Here is a 19,016-nt window from a genome sequence, read left to right on the forward strand (position 1 = left end):
AATGACCCCCTTAGGTATGTGCTTCAGGAGGGGCCCTACCTGTGGCACACAAAAAACCCTTGGCCTCAGTAATTGGTTCCGATGGGCATATAATCAAAGTCAGCCCAGGGAGTCAATGCCATGCCTTGCATGGGAGTTACTAGGATGTGACAGTCACTTTCCCGTTGGTCTTGCACCTGGAAGGATTGCAGGCATCTTGCCACCAGGAGGGGAAAGCCTGCCTGAGAATGATCATAGCAAAAGAGGCAAGGCCAATAAACGAAGCAAAAAAAAAAAAAAAAAAAAAAAAAGATGGGGCTCACACCTGTAATCCCAACACTTTGGGAGGCTGAGGTGGGCGGATCGCTTGAGCTCAGGAGTTCGAGACCAGCCTGGGCAATATGGCGAAACCCTGTCTCTATAAAAAAATACAAAAATTAACCAGGTTAAACTGAATCTAGCAGCACATCAAAAACTTGTCCACCACGATCAAGTTGGCTCCATCCCCAGGAAGCAAGGGTGGTTCAACATACACAAATTGATAAATGTAATTCATCACATAAACAGAACTAAAGACAAAAACCACATGATTATCTCAATAGACGCAGAAAAGAGATTTGACCAAGTTCAATATTCCTTCATATTAAAAACTCCCAATAAACTAGGTATTGAAAAAATATACCTCAAAATAATAAGAGCTATATATGACACACCCACAGCCAATATCACGCTGAATGGGCAAACACTGGAAACATGCCCCTTGAAAAGCGTCACAAGACAAGGATGCCCACTCTCACCACTCCCATTCAACATAGTATTGGAAGTTCTGGCCAGGGCAATCAGGCAAGAGAAAGAAATAAAGAGTATTCAAATAGAAAGACAGGAAGTCAAATTATCTTTGTTTGCAGATGACATGATCCTATACATAGAAAACCCAATAGTCTCAGCCCAAAAGCTTCTTAAGCTGATAAGCAACTTCAGCAAAGTCTCAGGATCAAAATCAATGTGCAAAAATAGCAAGCATTCCTATACACAAAGCAGAGAACCAAATCATGAATGAACTCCCATTTACAATTGCTACAAACGAATAAAATACATAGGAAGACAGCTATCAAGGGAAGTGAAGGACCTCTTCAAGGAGAACTACAAACCACTGCTCAAGGAAACAAGAGGGGACACAAGCAAATGGAAAAACATTCCATGCTCATGGGTAGAATCAATATCATGAAAATGGCCATACTGCCCAGAGTAATTTATAGATTCCATGCTATTTCCATTAAACTACCATTGACATTCTTCACAGAATTAGAAAAAACTATTTAAAAATTCATATAGAACCAAAAAAGAGCCCAAATAGCCAAGACAATCCTAAGCAAAAAGAACAAAGCTGGAGGCATCATGCTACTTGACTTCAAACTATAAGTTTACAGTAACCAAAACAGCATGGTACTTATACAAAAACAGATATAGACCAATGGAACAGAATATAAAACTCAGAAATAAAACTGCACATGTACAACCATCTGATCTTCAACAAACCTGACAAAAACAAGCAATAGGGGCCAGGCACAGTGGCTTGTGCCTGTAGTCCCAGCAGTTTTGGAGGCTGGGAGGGTAGACTATTTGAGGCTGGGAGTTCAAGACCAGCCTGGCTAACATGGTGGAACCCCATCTCTACTAAAAAATACAAAAATTAGCTGGGTATGGTGGCACACACCTATAATCCAATACTTGGGAGGCTGAGGCATGAGAATCGCTTGAACCTGGGAGGTGGAGGTTGCAGTGAGCCGAGATTGCACCACTGCCCCCGAGCCTGGGTGACAGAGCAAGGCTCTGTCTCAAGCCAACAAACACACAAACAAACAAAAAACCAAAAAGCAATGGGGAAAGGATTCCCTATTTAACAAATGGTGCTGGGAGAAGTGGCTAGCCACATGCAGAAAATTGGAAGTAGACCCCTTCCTTACACCGTATACAAAAATTAACTCAAGATGGATTAAAGACTTAATTGTATAATGCAAAACTATAAAAGTCCTAAAAGAAAATCTGGGCAATACCATTCAGGACATAGGTATAGGCAAAAATTTCATTACGAAAATGCCAAAAGCAATTGCAACAAAAGCGAAAATTGACAAATGGGATCTAGTTAAAGAGCTTCTGTGCAGCAAAATAAATTATCATCAGAGCGAACAGACAACCTACAGAATGGGAGAAAATTTTTGCAATCGATCCAGTGACAAAGGCCTAATGTCCAGCGTCTACAAGGAAACTGAACAAATTTACAAGAAGAAAAAAATTCTATTAAAAAGTGAACAAAGGACATGAACAGACACTTCTCAAAAGAAGATATTCATGTGGCCAATGAACATATGAAAAAAAGTTCAACATCACTAGTCATTAGAGAAATGCAAATCAAAACCACAATGAGATACCATCTCACATCAGCCAGAATGGTGATTATTAAAAAGTCAAGAAACAACAGATGCTGGAGAGGTTGTAGGGAAAAAGGAACGCTTGTATATGGTTGGTGGGAGTGTAAATTATTTCAACTATTGTGGAAGACAGTGTGGTGATTCCATAAAGATCTAAAGCATAAATACCATTTGACCCAGCAATCCATTACTGGTTATATACCCAAAGAATATCAATTATTCTACTATAAAGATACATGCATATGTATGTTCACTGTAGCACTGTTCACAATAGCAAAGACATGGAATCAACCCAAATGCCCACCAATGATAGACTGAAAAAAGAAAATGTACACCATGGAATACTATGCAGCCATAAAAAGAAATGAGGTCATGTCCTCGTTTGTCCTTCAGGGACATGGATGGAGTTGGAAATCATTATCCTCATTAAACTAGTGCAGGAGTAGAAAACCAAACACTGCATGTTCTCACTTACAAGTGGGAGTTGAATGATGAGAACACATGGACACACTGGGGGAATAACACATACTGGAGCCTGTCAGTGAGGGGCAGTGAAGGGAGCCAGAGCATCAGGAAGAACAGCTAAGGGATGCTGCGCTTAATACCTAGGTGATGGGTTGATCTGTGCAGCAAACCACCATGGCACACATTTACCTATGTAACAAGCCTGCACTCCTGCATGTGTACCCTGGAACTTAAAGTAAAAGTTGAAGAAAAAAAAATTAGCCAGGTGTGGTGGTGTGCATCTGTATAGTCCCAGCAACTTGGGGGGCTGAGGCAGGAGGATGGCTTGAGCCTGGAAGGTTGAGGCTGCAGTGAGCCGAGATCATGCCACTGCGCCCTAGCCTGGGTGACAGAGTGAGGCCCTGTCTCAAGCAAAACAAATCAAAAGCAAAAAACAAAAACCAAAAAACTGGGGTCTGACGAACATGATTGGATACCAAGCCATACCTGAAGCTAGTAGAAGCCAACAATTTCTCTTTTAGGTTTTATGTCTCATGTACCCTAACTAAATGTAGACACAGCTAAATGTATTAGGTTGATGCCAAAGTAATTGTGGGTGTGGGACTGGACTGGCCTCTGGTACCTCCAGTGCTAGGTCCCACACATGCCCAGCTTTTATCCTGCATTCTACTCTCTCACACACACCAGAATATCATCCAACATGCCTTTGGGGTCTAGGGGTGAGTTTGATGTACAGAGCCTACACCAGGTGCAGGATACCAGCTTACTTGTCTTGGTTCCAACTGAGGCCTACAAACATTAAGGAGGGCCTGAGATCTGTAAGGATACCACGAACAGTCTCACTTGTGGTCCACCCTTCTGGGATCTTGGGCCACCTGCCCAGGTGGTTGCACTGGCCCTCTCACTACAACCCAGGAAACTGCCATGTTCTCAGCATAGAGTTGGGCAAGAACGCGAGCTTTAGAATAAACAATGTAGCTTTGAATCCTGTTGATTCTGACCTGTGTAACCTTGACTAAGGCCCCATTCTCTGTGAGCCTCTCTCTTCCTCTGCAAGAGAGGATACCACCTGAGACCCTTACAGGTTGGCTGGAGGGATTCAGTAGGCTAATCTACTGGAATGGCCTAGCATGGTCCCTGGAGATGAAACAGAGACCCATTCCCTCCAGGTCTCAGTGTGGAGCTTGATGGGAGGTGAGCAATTTATCTCCATGACTCTCCACACTGCTCTTAGGCCATCCCAACACCTTGCACATATGGGATGCTTAAACTGACTTTACAGTGCTCAAGTCCCAGAAGGAGGGATGATCTGGAAGGTCTGGAGGGGTGGACTGAGCTTGGTCCCTAGCCGTTCTGCAGCCAACCTAAACTTGGGCTGAACAGAGGTGGTGTAGCTTAGAGAGCAAATTACTATTTTGCACCTGGATTTTCACTCAGCTGCTGACATTTCTCAATTCTTCCATGGCACATCAGGAGCCCTGGCCTCACTGCAGAGCTCTCTGGCCTTCTCCAGCTCTCTGTAACGAGAGGAATACCACCTGAGGAGGCCACGCTGAATGCCTAATCACACAGCTTCTGAATGTTCAGCTCAATCATTATGAATTTCCAGAATCTGATTTCTCTTTTTTGATTGGCAAGTTTTTCTTCTTGAAATCGAATATGTCTGGCTCAAAGGAGCAAACCCCAGCCTTGTTAACCTTTCATCAGAAAGCTGTCTCTGGGCTAGCCTGGGCTCTGAAAAGGTGAGTACATGTGGAAAGACAGGCCTAGCCAGCCACCCTCATCAGGGAGACCTGACAAACGCACCACCAATTAGGGGCCACACTGCTTTTGGTCATGGCAGCAAATGAGTCCAAACAACTCTGGACAGCCACCCTATCAGGACCGAAGGGAGGGTAGTGTCGCGGTCACCCTATAGCAGGCACAGAGGCTGGATCAGAGCAGGAGAAGCTGGAGGGAGCAGAGTGGGGAGATCACAACCCTACCTCTGCTCTCTCACACAAAGACATGGATGAGAGGGGAAGAAACAGGGGCAATGGAAAAGGAGAAATATGCTTTGGAAACAACAGGGGTTGAAAGAGAGGTGTGCAGGGTGTACCGCCTCATGGACTGTGGGTGCGTGACTGGGATGGGCAAAAAAAATGACTGGATTGTAGACCACAATGCTCACCACCAGGTACCTTCTGCCCCAACCTGCCCCATGGCCCCTTCTTTCCACGTGTTTGATTCAGGCTTGGGCAGCATTATCTGCTCTTGCTGGTGCTGGCTCCGGGCCTTCTCCCTCTGCCTGGTGGCACTGGGCCTCCTCTGGGCTTGGGGTTTGCCTTTCCCACCCAGAGGTGTAGGGACACAGGTCAGTTGCCATGTATTGCATGCAGAGGGCCGCCCCCGAGGTAGTGTGTGCTCTGAGAGCCTCGGTGAAGGCCAAGACTGGGCAGACAGGGTTGGGTGGGAGGCAGTGTCAGCAAATGATTCACAGCCAGCTCCCCCTTGCACACTGGGGAAAGAGACTGATATTTACCAGGGGCCTGTGCGCCTGCGCTGACCTAGGTACCAAAGGCAATGTCTCATTTAATCCTTATAGCAACCTATGATGTGGACCCCTCTATAGATGAGGAAACGGAATTTCACTGAGGCTAAGTAACTTACTGCAGGTCACCAGGTAGTGAGTGGCACAGCTGAAACTTAAGCCCAGAACTGCCCTATTCTAAAACCTGTGCTTCGTCCACTCTACCTCATTGTCTCCAGGAACTGATCCACGTTTGCCTTTCAGCAGGTACATCTTGGGGAAGCAGGAGATTATATTTGCTTTCTCTCTCTCTTCTCTACAAATGGATCGTATATATGTGTGAGCCTGTGTGTGTACATGATGTGTAATGTTTTTTCAAATACCATTTGAAAGTAAGTTGCAAGCATCGTGTTACTTCACCCCTCAGACTTCAGCCTGCCTCTCCTAGGAATAAAGATGAACCCCTACAAAACTATCATATTAACATTAATCCCATATCATCATCTAACATTCCAGTCCATCTTCAAATTTTCCAACTTTCCCAAGAACGTCTTTAAAGCTTTCTTTTCCTTAAAAAAACAAAAAAACAAAAAAACATAATCCAAGTTAGGTTCACACTTTGCACTTGGGCATGTATCCTAGTCTCTTTCACAGATAAAATCTTTATGCCTAATTTATCCTGTTGCTTGCTTCACTTGATGTGATTCAAGGGATGATGGGCCCCTCCCTTCCCCTGACTGCTTTCCCCACTGTGCTGCTCCTGCACAGCTCTGCCCATCCCTGGGGCACCGGAGAAGGGGGGTCCCAGTCTTCTGCCTCATTCCTCTCCATTCCCTTCTGGGGGCACATATGACTGACCTTAGGAACTCAGAAAAACACACAAAATAAAATGACACAGGATCTAAATTGCTATAACACAAAGCTGTTTCTGTATGGAAACAAAATCCTTTTTTTTTTTTTTGAGATGGAGTCTCGCTCTGTCACCCAGGCTGGAGTGCAGTGGCACAGTCTTGGCTCACTGCAACCTCCGCCTCCCGCGTTCAAGCGATTCTCCTGCCTCAGCCCCCTGAGAAGCTGGGAGTACAGGCACATGCCATCATGCCTGGCTAATTTTTGTATTTTTAGTAGAGACAGGGTTTCACCATGTTGGCCAGGCTGGTCTTGAACTCCTGACCTCTGATCATCCACCTGCTTTGGCCTCCTACAGTGCTGGCTGCACCCGGCCTCACTTCAAAATCCTTATTTATGGAAAGTGAATTTGGAAATAGTTTGTGACCACTAAGAGAATGTTCATTTTTCTCCTTCAAATGAATTAGAATTATAAGCATAGCAACAGAAATGAAACCAAATAACTTGCTGAATGCACAGCAAGTGCTTCAACAACAATCAATTATTCCTTAATTTAAACATCCACACCAACAATAAAACCCCAGGATGTGCACTGACTGCCAGCTCAGTGCCAGGCCCTGCAGTGGACTTTTGGTGGGAAGACAAGCATTAAAGAAAAATCGCAGGGCTGCGTGACAAGTGGTGTGTGCAAAGTTCTGGGGTAGCATGAAGACAGGAGCAACTCACTCTTCCTAGGGAAGTTGGGAGAATTTACTGGGAGGCCTGCTCTAGGGTCGGACAGACATATCACGAAGGGGCCGAGGGGGAAGATGGAGTCTTTAGGAGAGGCTGGGAGTGGGGGTGAGGCGGCCACTAGTGCATGCTTACAGTGGACCCCAGCAAGGTCATATGAGGACTACGGGGAGTGCCAGTTAGGAGCCTGTGAAACAGTCCAGGTGAGCGATTATGCTGCCTGCACCACAGCTGTGGCATAGGCAATGGAGAGGAGAAGATGAAGCAGTTTTCTGGGGTGGAAGGAGAGGATCTGGGGAGGGGGAGGGTGGAGCCTGGCTCTGGATAGACAGCCTGTGTCATTCACTGGGGTGGAAGATGGAGGAGTGAGTTTGGTGGGGAGTGTATGTTCAGACCAGAGGCCTGGGGTGTGCACCTGCTGGAGGTGGTGAGGAGGCAATGGCTGAAGTGAAGGGAACTGTGCGTGGCTTCCAAGCTCAATGGGGCAGGAGGAATCTCTCAGGGCACTCAGAGCCAAGGGTGCTGAGAAGGCATTTGCTAGCTCGGCATCTTCTCCACCCTAGCATGGGACTGGCACTAAATGACCCGGCTCACGCTCCTGATGCCAGAATTCTCCATACGCACAGACAAGCCGGCAACCACATCCCAAGAACTTCCTGGGCTGCTATCCAGACCTCTCTGCCGCAGTTCTCTGAAAGCCACAGTGGTGCTTGGTTTTGGTTTAACCAGCTTTTCAAACTTTACATTAAAGAGGTTTAGAAACCTTTGTTCAGATGGTAGAAGAATAGAGGCAGCACCTTTCAATACACGTTTTTTGGAATCTATCAGATTGGAAGGCAGGCAACTACTTTGTTTGCAGGATCAATCATTTGGGGGAAACACAAAGAAGGGGGCTCTGGAAGGGGTTTGCTGTGATATTCTCAGGGAAGCCTCAATCTCGGCCAAGGCCTAGAGCCTTGGCCATCTGCACCTAGGACTAGGATCCGGTGTCACTGAACTCCACAATCAGGCCATTCTCCTAGCAAGGAGGGAGAGCTGCACACAGCCAAGAGAAGCAGAGGTGCTGCTGTTGGCTTTGGAGTAAGAATTAGCTACTCATTCCAGCAACGCTGTCCCAGCGTGCCTCCTCATGTGTACGATGGGTAAAATGCCTTCTTCCTCACCTGCTGATGGCAAAATCTCAAGTCAACGCCCACGGATGTGAAAGCATCTATGGCTCACTCGTTTTATTAAGTGTAGGGAGCAGAGCAGTTTCCACAGGGGTCCTCGGGAGGGAAGCGGGCCAAGGCCAGCTATTCTAACCAAGGGGTGCCCAGGGCTGCTGGGGAGGACACTGCTCCCTCACTCCTTCTATAGCTGTGGGAAGGAGGAGCTTCCATTTCCTACCCTAGGAGAGAAATCCACGACGGGAATCCTTGGCTTGGCCAGGCACCCTCTTGTTCAATCCTGCCCAGAGGAGGAGGAGGAATGCCCTCCGGGGGAGTCTGGGAGAAGGAACTAAGCTGCATCACCCCTTCCAGCTCTCTCCTGGGGAGCAGCCAGCGCAAGGCCCTCCCGCAGCTCCTCCTCGCTAGGAGTTTACGGGCAGCTCCATGCTGGAGACACCTGCCATTGTCCACTTACTCCAAGTGGACGAACGCAGTCTTCACATTCTCAGGTGAAGTGTTTGCAACATTTGCCCTCAGGTCTAATGCAATAGTCTCCATTCAGGCTTATCAATAAACACTTTTATCTCATTTGACTGTCCCCTGGGCTTTGTTTCCCAAAAGATACTAAACTTGAGAAGGGGAAACACAGTAATTTAAAGCCTCTCTAAACTGCAACAGCCTCCAAGGCAGGGATAGGCATTCTCAAGTTGGTACTTTTGAATTCTAAAAGAAACTACATGATCAGGAGGCAGAGGCTAACTAAAAACCTATTTACTTTGCTCTGACAAGCTGAGTGGCCTAACATGTCTGCTTTAGAAAACAAATGAATTATTAGCAAGTTCGGTTTGTTGACAAAATATCTTTTTTTTTTTCTTTTTTGAGACAGGGTCTCGCTCTGTCACCCAGGCTGGAGTGCAGTGGTACGATCTCAGCTCATTGCAACCTCTGCCTCCTGGGTTCAAGCAATTCTCATGCCTCAGCCTTCCGAGCAGCTGGGATTACAGGTGCCCGCCATGACACCCGGCTAATTTTTATATTTTTAGTAGAGACGGGGTTTCACCATGTTGATCAGGCTATTGACAAAATATTTTTTAATTATAGTGTCCAAGTTGGGACTATGAGGTGGACTATGACTGATTATGAAGTGACTATGACTATGAAGTGGGCCTGGAGATGAAGAGGGAGCCTCTGTGGGGCCCTGGGAGTGCTTGGAGCCTACTTCCCTCATTGTCTTTATCGCTCCAATTGGGCCTGTCCATCTGCTGGTCTGTCTCATCAATATGCCCCACAATGGTGGGGACCGCGAACTTATTCATCTTACACATGGCATCTTACCCATGGTAGGTCTCCATAGACAGGTGAATAGATGCATACTTAAATGGAGGAATGATCACAGCCTGGAAGGAGGAACGCTCCACTGAGAGGAGGGCAAGGCAGCACCTTCTCTCCCCTGGTAGTAGCAGCTCTTGCCTCAACACTAAGCTCCCCTCTTGCCAGCCCCCGCTGCAGAGGTCTCTGTGGAGCTGCCCTGGCTAGCTGCACAGGCACCGGCTTTGCCGGGTGGAGAGATGAAGGCAACAGTCTCAACGGTTTCCATCCCCACTGGAAAGCTAAGTGTTCTTAAAGAATGAAATCCACAGAAACACAGACCCAAGGCAAGGATATTTTTTGAGGTTAAAATAGGTGCTCTCTCTGGCTGGTTAAGATTATTTTGCCAGGGCGGGGTACAGCAGCTTTAATAGACATATCACATGCAGTCCCTGCTTGGTTTGAGAGCTGGTGTGGGCTCGAGGTGAGGTGTCTGGGCTTGGGTTTCCAAGCTGGTAAAGTGGCCCTGGGCAGGTTCTTTCATGTCTGTAAGCTCCAGCTCTGGGTCAATAAAATACGGCTAATGGTCCCTTCCTCAAAGGGATATGGTGGAGACAACAAAAAAGATACCGAGGAGTCTGTTGGTTTCCAAAACGAGAATATATACCATTAGGATTATGTGAGTGCATTAGGTGATCCATAGATAAACACTTCAAATTGTTTTATATGTTAGAAAAAACTTGTACTAGTATATTAAGCCTATAATTTCACCAATGGCATCTCTGAAGATGAGGCTAAGATGCTATAGATGTCAGGTCTGAGTCTTGTTTAAATAAAACTATCAAGTAAAAAAAATAGTATAGATGATAAGAGAGCGTGGTAAAAACTTTTGAAATGAAACTCAAGAGACTGTTCTTTGGGAAGAATATCGAGTCCTTAAAACTCATTCCTGCCCGCAGTAGGTGCTCTAGAAACGGTACTTGTTACGGTCAACAGCCCATCAAACCAGGGACCCGGGAAAAGACTCAAGGACAACGTACCATGAGGGCAAAGCTGGAAAGAGTTAAAAGAAAGGGGTCTGTGGTTTCCCTGGCTCAACCCCCCTCCCCCTGCAGCTAATCTGTCACCTAATGAAGAAGGGGCCGGCACAAGTGAGCTAGCTGGCAGTTCACTTACAGCAAACTGATTAAGAATGTTCAACCAACAGCAGACTGTAGACCTTTCCAGAGAAAATAAATAGAGTGTAGACTGTATGCAAATGTGTTTGTCACTTTGACAGCACGTCTCAATTAAGGCATCTCGCGGCTGTGGGTAGGCTCTGCGGCTGCAGCTGGAAGGGAGAGTCTGCTGCATGGCTGATACTAGGGGCTTGACCTTAATCCGCATGCATGCATTAAAAAAAAAAAAAATCCTGCCTTCCTGTACACTTGCATAATGCTGGCAGCCACGTGAGGGAAGTGACAAACGGGGAAAAAAAGCCACTTTCATCCTCTCCAGTTTGCAGACCGGTGAAGGCACAGACAGCTCTTATTTCAACAGAGTTTGGGGTGGCTTTTTTCATTGTTTATCCCCACCCGTGCACACACACATACTCTTATTCTGCATTTAGCTGGGAATGACATTAAAGAATCTCTACTTCTGGCTGAAATGGAAAGAAGGTCTTTCTCCATTTCAAATAGGGCCTCCTTTTTTTGTGTTTCGAAAATGGAATGTTTAACACCATGAAATCCCTCTCCCCCGCCCCCTCTTTCTCTGTAATGGGCTCCAAACTCCAGTGAGGGGCTCCTTTCATGGGAAGGTTGGTGTGTGCAGGAATGAGGACAAAGGAAAGCAGGAAGCTGACTCTGGAATGCCACGCTGGCGACAACCAGGGGCTGCGCTTTCAGCGAACACAGCCAGGGAACTGGGGTGCGGATTTCTCCAACAGGGCCTGCGCCTGGGGCTGGGGGGAGGCAGCTCTTCAGGGGAGCAGACACCAGTGCAATTTGAAAATACTCATTAACTAAATGAGTATCACCCTGTGGATTCTTCTTCCTTGCATTTCATTTCAATTTTTATAACATCCTTTTAAGTATAAAATCAGAAAAGGGAAGAACCTCCCCAAGTTAAAGATGTATAAACATATATTATCTGAAAATATTGATTAGAGAAGAGTGACTTTTATGTTCCAACCAACTCACCCCTTACAGTAATAACCTAGAGCAAGAATTTTCTTAGTTTCGTTCATTTCTGAATAGCTCAATGCCTGGTGCATAGTAGGCACTTGATAAAGGTCTGTTAAAAACAGGAATGTAGGCTTCTAGGTCCTTTACACGTGGTGAAATAGCAATCACATTTAAGATAAAAATCATAAAGACTCTTAATCATGCGTCATCTAATAAATGGCTACAGAATCAGGTGATTTAAAAATAAATAACCTTGCAAACTCTTGTTACAGCCATATCTTGCCAAAAGAGCCATTTCTCATAGACCTCTCCACTAACCAGAAGTCAATTCAAGAGATGTAGGAAAGGGTACACAATCCTTTTTAACCAAAAATGTAATTACAAGTAGGAAGGGGATACAAAATTTTAGTTTCTATACAGACTGCAATGTTTTACTTAAGGGAAAAAAAATAGACAATTTTTCAAATGCTCAGGTAGTTGAAAACAGTTGCTTAAAAAACTGAATCTCTAGAATTGTAGTGCGGGTGTTTACTCTCAGAAGCACGACTCCTGATATTGATTTTCAGGAAGTACATTAATAAAGAACTCCTAATTGATTTTTTTTTTTTAAGACTTCGCTTGTTGCCTTTTATTTGAAGTGTGCAAAGAAGGGCCCGGGATGCTAAAGTGTTCTAATGAGATGCTTAGCTAACAGAGGCACCTTAAGCAGAGTGCCTTGGAGTAAGAGAGGCAGCAGTGCATTTAATGACTTCATTCAACAGTCCCGCTCATTTCTGACCTCAGCCGTGCTGTCTCCTCAAAATTTTTGAAAATTTGCCTGCAAAACATGTTTGCACCAAATAAACATTTAAAGACGTGAAAACCTCCATGGAGCCGCACTGCCAAAGAGAACTGAAATGAAACACCGTCTGCTGCATGTGCTACAGTTGCTGCTAAAAACGAAAATAAAAAAACCCCAAACGGACAGGTAGGAGGGCCAGGGTACACACCTGTCCGAAGTGGACTGTGATTGGCCGCCGGTCTTCTCGGAGCTTGGGGTCCTTGGCTTCCACCAGGGGGGACGGTGCAGTCTTTGGCAGCTGCTCTTCCGGGGTGGGGGCGCAGCCGTTCTCAGCAATGTCCTGCAGGGAGAAGGAGAGTCGAGGGTTGGCATTGGGGTTCCGGCACCTGTGTTCCCTCTCACCCCACAAGGAAGAGGCCTGCCACATGACTCTCTCTGTGACATTCTAAGCCTGTCCTCCTGATGAAGATGGGGGGAATGGAGGGCTAATTTGGCTCTTTGACTTTTCAGAACTAGAGAAACCCAAACCATCCATGTTAAACTATAAAGATAACATAATAATTCACAACAGTGGGGAAAACAATTATTATTGTTCATCTTATTCTCTTACGCGGCTATTTTCATTTTTATATATTCACTTTGTCCACATGTAGACATTTAAAAATTACTTGCAATCACAGCTCATGCATAATTTTATATCCTGCTTTTCCCAATGTATTACAAGCATTTTCATGTTGCTATAAAGTCATTACAAAAATAATTTTACTAATGCATATTTCACTGAGCGGATATACAATAATTTAATATAACACAATTCAGTATTCCACTACTATTGGGCATTTAGGGTTCTAATTTTTTTTAAACATTTGAAATGCCAGTGATAAATACTGCAGTTTTTCTTTCTTTCATATTATTTCTTTTTATGGAAATCCCCAGGAATGAAATTACTAGGTCAACAGATATAAACATTTTCAAGGCTTTTTATTCATTCTATCAAATCACTTTCCAATTTACACCAACTACCAACAATGGATGCATTACCAGTTTCAGGGTATTTGTGAGCTGTATCATTTAAAAAATGTATCGCTAATTTAATAGGTGAAAAATTCGACTTCATTGTTGCTTTAATTTGCATTACTTTAATTATGAGTATGGACACTTTTTCCACATTTGTTTACTGATGATGTTGCTGTTTGTGAATAAGATGTGTTTGTTCCTACCTCTTCCTACCCCTAATCTTTCTGGCAGAAAATAAAAAGACTGAAGTCTGAATCAGCACTCTATGACTTGGGAAACATTTAGGGACCAAATAAATCTTTTTAAATCCAGAAATTTACATTTAATCTGTGCTTCCGATGACTGAAGTCAAATTATCAGGAAAAGGAAAACCCCAATGTGGAAAAGGCAGGTCACGGCTCTGGTGGCTGAAGCCGGCAGCTGACTATACACACGGGTCATTTGGAGCATGGATGGGGCCACTCATGCATCAAGGGTCCCGTGTTTTACTCAAGTCAAGGAAGTTGCTTCAGTCTTCATGGGAACCAGGCAGAGAATACATGTACAAATAAATATTTAAATAATCATTTTTCTTACCAAATAAAAATAACTCAGCCAGAATTATATAATGAACACAAGTTCCAATTATTTTCATTGCAAAGCAAATACTTTGGTCAACAAAACATATCCCCTTAGTACTGATTAAATTCTGCACATGAGAAACTTGATACTTGGTGGCTCCTAACTTCTCAGCTAAGAGAGAATGGTGGGACATGGAGGAAAGTGGTCCCTTATTGAAAAATAATGCATTAAAGAAGAAACTTATATACATCTCTAAGACTCAGTTTCCTCATCTGTGAAGTGGGCATATGGTAGCATGAAGATTAAAGGAGACAGATAATACAACTGAGTGTCAAGAACATTATTAGCCATTCAGTAAATTATGGAAATTATACAACCTACCCTCCACCACCAATATTTGACTTCACACATCTAGCTGCCTACCAGCTGGCCTCCTTTCCTAAGGAATCAAGGCTGCCTGTAGAGGCCAGACCTGAGGAATCTGTACTGCTTGGTAAACAACAAAGGGAGATGATGACCTCTTGGCTTTACAGGGAGGGCTTGGATCAAGTGGCCCACGTTTGATCAGCCAGTCTCAGCCAGGCTGAGGTTCAGTGATGAAAGAGGTTGTCGATGGCTAAACAGAAACAGCTCTTTTGGAAAGGAGCTGTCCAAAGGTGCTCAGGTCAAGTGGAAAAAGACAGGGAGGGGTTCCATCTGTGCTAGAAAACAACAATGGGCAAAAGGGGCATTTTGGATCCAGGTGAAGATCCTACAGGATAGATATGAGAGAGTGAATAAGGTCAAACATGAACAAATTCACTTTTGGTTCAGGTAAAATTTTGTGCATGGGTGTGTGTGCCTGTTTGTGTTTGGCTGAAAAAAAAAATGAAGCTGCAAAGTAATATGGTAAGAAAATACTGGTATTAATAGAAAACTCTAAGGTAATAGCTATTTAGAAAAAAAAGAACAATTCACGTAGTAGTTTTGGAAAAAGTGTCTTAGTTCACGATAGTTTTGTTTCTCCCATTAACTAGTTGTCTAATCTTTCCAATTCACTCAATGTCTCTGCACCTATTGCCTTAGTTTTGCAATGGGAGACTACCACCTGCTTGGCAAACGTCAAAGCTACTGGGAGAACGGGTGAAATGAGATATGAGGAAGCTTTGAAAAATGTCACAGCACTGTGCAAATTGAACCTCAATTTGCAAAACGGAGAGAGCGCCTGCTAAAAAGCAGAGCTTCCCTGTGTGGACGGCCCACCCCTGCGCTCTTCCAGACCCTTGACCTTCATTCTCACACTTAGTTCCCACAATGATCACAAGGTAAATGGGATTATCCTGCTTTTATAGGTGAAGAAATAGGGCTCAGAAGGGGTAACTTACCCAAGCCACATAGTTAGAAGGTAGAGGAGCCCAGAGCTATGGGCGTCCTGGCGCTTTTATGCCACATCAACCCGTAACGACAGCACAAGTGAAGGTATTCTGAATTGAGTTGCTGCTCAACAAGTCCTCAGATGTAATCTCCTCGGAAGCCCCTGGTTACACTGATCATAGGCTGCCATGCTTAGCGCTATCTTACTTTTGTATATCTATCAACTATAAGTTCATTGGGGTCTGGGTTCTCTAATGTAGAGCCTTGAATCTAGCACATGCTCCAAATAAAGCTTTGTAAAGCGGAGTTAAACATTTGGAAGGGAAATGTGTCCAATACACAAATGTACCTGTGTGTCAAAAAGCAGTGCTGCACCTTCATTTATTAGAAGATCCAAAGACGCAAAAGGTTTCTTATAAAGTCCTGTGGTGCAGGCTACCAATTTATTAGCCTCTTTACTATTTCCTCCACCTGAAGAAGGACAACAGCTTCCTCTCAGGATGCCACAGGCAGCAGAATAGGAGGACCCCAAGTCAAGAAAGAAATAGAGGCTGGGTATGGAGGCTCACGCCGGTAATCCCAGCACTTTAGGAGGTCAAGGTGGAAGGATCACTTGAGCCCAGGAGTTTGAGACCAGCTTGGGCAACATGGGGAAACCCCATATCTACAAAAAAATATAAAAATTAGCTGGATGTGGTAGTGTATGCCTGAATTCCCAGCTGCTTGGGAGGCTGAAATGGGAGGATCACCAGAGCCTGGGGAGGTTGAGGCTGCAGTGAGCCGTGATCAAGCCACTGCACTCCAGCCTGGGCAACAGAGTGAGACCCTGTCTCAAGGGGGAAAAAAAAAAAAAGGAAGGGGGCATTCAAATTCTCTGTTCTATCTCCTGGTAGAGATCTTACACATAGTAGGGAGCTAATGACAGCAACTTTTGATTCCCATGAGTAAAGAAACTGTAGCCTAAGAACTAATGTAGCTGTCAGCAAAGGGCTTGGGAAACAGATACTCTCAAACCCTTCTTGTGGGAATATAAATTGGCAATTTATATGAAAAACCTAAAAGATGTACATGCCCTTTGGCCCACTGCTCCCATTTTTAGAAATTTATCCTAATGAAATAATAAGAATTTCTTCTAAGTCTTGCCTATGCGGATATTCGCCTAGAAAAAATTGGAACTCATGTAAGGGTCCAACAATGGGAATATTAAATAATGCATGTATGTCCATCAGATAAAATCTGATGTAATCATTTAAAATAATGACATGTGGGCCTGCTATAGTAATCCTAGCACTTTGGGAGGCCAAGGTGGGCAGATCGCTTGAGGTCAGGAGTTTGAGACCAGTCTGGCCAACATGGTGAAACCCTATCTCTACCAAAAATACAAAAATTAGCCAGGCGTGGTGGCAGACGCCTGTAATCCCAGCTATTTGGGAGGCTGAGGCAAGAGAATCGCATGAACCAGGGAGGCAGAGGTTGCAGTGAGATGAGATCGTGCCACTGTACTCCAGCCTAGGCAACAGAGTAAAACTCCGTCTCAAAAAATAAAACAAAACAAAATAAAATAAAGACATGTTGAAGAAATATTTAGTGGTCTGGGAAATGCCCAGGATATAGTACATGAAAATGCAGGTTATAAAATGAGATTATTTTTTGTTCCTCTGTTTCACTGAGTTTTCCTCAATAAACATGTATTTTGTTTGAAACAGGAAAAAACCCGACCTTCTAAATGTCATTTTTAAAAAGCAGAAACAAGAAGCTAGCAGGAGGGTTAAACCTGCTCCTTCCCGAAGGGTCACACAGGAGGAAGACGCCAGACAGAGCTACAGATCAGGGGCCACCACAGGGTGGCAAATCTCTTCCTGGAGCCCCAAGGCTCAGCTCAGAGAGTTACGGGGGTCCTGCCAGTTCCTGTCCCTCGGTAAAGCAAGGCAGTCAGAAAGTCATTGTATTCCTGTCATTTTCCTTGAGCGTTTACTGGAATCAGAAGCCATGACTATGCTCTAACCTCCAGCCCTCTGCAGAGAAGGCAGGCACAGCATACGGTAAGTCTCTGGACATGAGTCTCCATGAGAAATCGGGGAGGCAAGGACCCACGGTCTCAGAAGACTAGAGGACAAAGAGGGTTCTGGGTGGCCTTGGGTAGGGGCTGGGGTGGGAGCCGAGGAAAGGACTTATGAGCCAGCGATGAGAGAGTAGAGCCCCGGGCCCAGGGAGGCAGACAGCAGGGCCTGCTGCAGCCCAGCGGCCAGGGCATTCCACCCCTGGGCTGCCCCCAGGCAAGGAGGTGGAAGGTTTAAAAGGTCTGAAATGTTTTAACCAAGGGAGTGACTTGGTCAGCGCTGGGTCCTACACAGATTCCCCTGGTGGTTGTATGGACAACCTCAAGGGACTGGTCTCCAGATGTGCGTGCATGGGTATTTGGGCAGACTGGCTGTTCCAGATGTGGGACATAAGAAGACAGAGAGGGCCAGATGCAGTGGCTCATGCCTGTAATCCCAGCACGTTGGGAGGCCGAGGCGGGCGGATCACCTAAGGTCAGGAGTTCGAGACCAGCCTGGCCAGCATGGCAAAACCCCGTCTCTACAAAAATACAAAAATTAGCCAGGTGCAGTGGGTGCCTGTAATCCCAGCTACTCGGGTGGCTGAGGCAGGAGAATCACTTGAACCCGGGAGATGGAGGTTGTGGTGAGCTGAGATCACACCACTGCACTCCAGCCTGGGCAACAGAGTAAGACTCCATCTCAAATACAAACAAAAGACAGACAAAAGGAAACTCTCAATTATTCAGTGGCTACTAAGTGTTGCTATTTCAACACATTATCTTTTCCACTCCTTCCAACGATCCAGCAAAGACCTGTATCTCCTCTAGTTAACAGATGAGAAAAACTAGGTTCAGAGAGGTCTTGTAACTTACCCAACGTCACACGGTTAATATCCTACACAACCAGCACTGAGCCCAGCTTGCCTGCCTCAGAAGCCCAAACACCACATCACCATGTGGGGGAGTTGAGAGGCCCCTATGGGCAGAGGCCTTCCCGTCTGACTCATGCTGCGGGTGTGAGAACTCCCGTCTCCATTTACAGACTCGTGCCGCACCCTTCTTTTCCCAGGCCACCTCACAGCACAGCAAATGCAAATTAAAATATGAATATTGATATCAAAATAGTAACCAAAGTTGGAATTTCTGTGATTGAGGCTGCAGCGTATTTTAATGTGTCGGGAGACAGGGAGCTGACAGTTGTGTGATAAGGTGTGAAAACGTCTGTTCTACCAGAGTCTACCTAGCTCGCCCTGCCCCACGCATGCTTACTCACTCCCTTCAATGGGAACAGTTTGGCCAGAAATTCAAGCCTCTGTGAAAGCAACTGTGAATTTGCTCCTTTCAATCACAGAGACTCTAAATCAACAAGCTTGATTTGTCTTTTAAAGATCAAAGATTTGAAATCCCAGCACTTTGAGAGGCCCAGGAGGGAGGATCACTTGAGCCCAGGAGTTTGAGACCAGTATGGGCGACACAGCAAAACTCTGTCCCTAAAAGAAATTAGCCAGGCATGGTGGTGCATGCCTGTTGTCCTAGCTACTCTGGAGGTTGAGGCGGGAGGATCCCTTGAGCCTGGGAGGTCAAGGCTGCAGTGATTGTGCCATTGCACTGGGAGACAGAGTGAGACCCTGTTTCAAAACAAAGAAAAACAAAACAAAACAAAATAAAACAAAACA

General features: G+C 45.2%; 1 protein-coding gene across 12 annotated transcripts in view; it reads right to left on the bottom strand.

Moving 5' to 3' along the window:
• DENND1A (DENN domain containing 1A) overlaps window positions 1–19,016 on the bottom strand; it is a 544,832-nt gene that overhangs the window by 47,822 nt on the left and 477,994 nt on the right. For 11 of the 12 annotated variants that reach the window (XM_031654873.1, XM_031654868.1, XM_031654871.1 and 8 more), the window contains one exon: window positions 12,577–12,708. In XM_031654873.1, coding sequence (XP_031510733.1) covers window positions 12,577–12,708 — 132 coding nt within the window. Of the gene's footprint in view, window positions 1–11,931; window positions 12,405–12,576; window positions 12,709–19,016 lie in introns of those variants that run through there. The other variant, XM_009188130.2, reaches the window with a different exon arrangement.

Source organism: Papio anubis, chromosome 13 (genome assembly GCF_008728515.1).
Source record: "Papio anubis isolate 15944 chromosome 13, Panubis1.0, whole genome shotgun sequence".
In the NCBI taxonomy this organism is placed as follows: domain Eukaryota; kingdom Metazoa; phylum Chordata; class Mammalia; order Primates; family Cercopithecidae; genus Papio; species Papio anubis.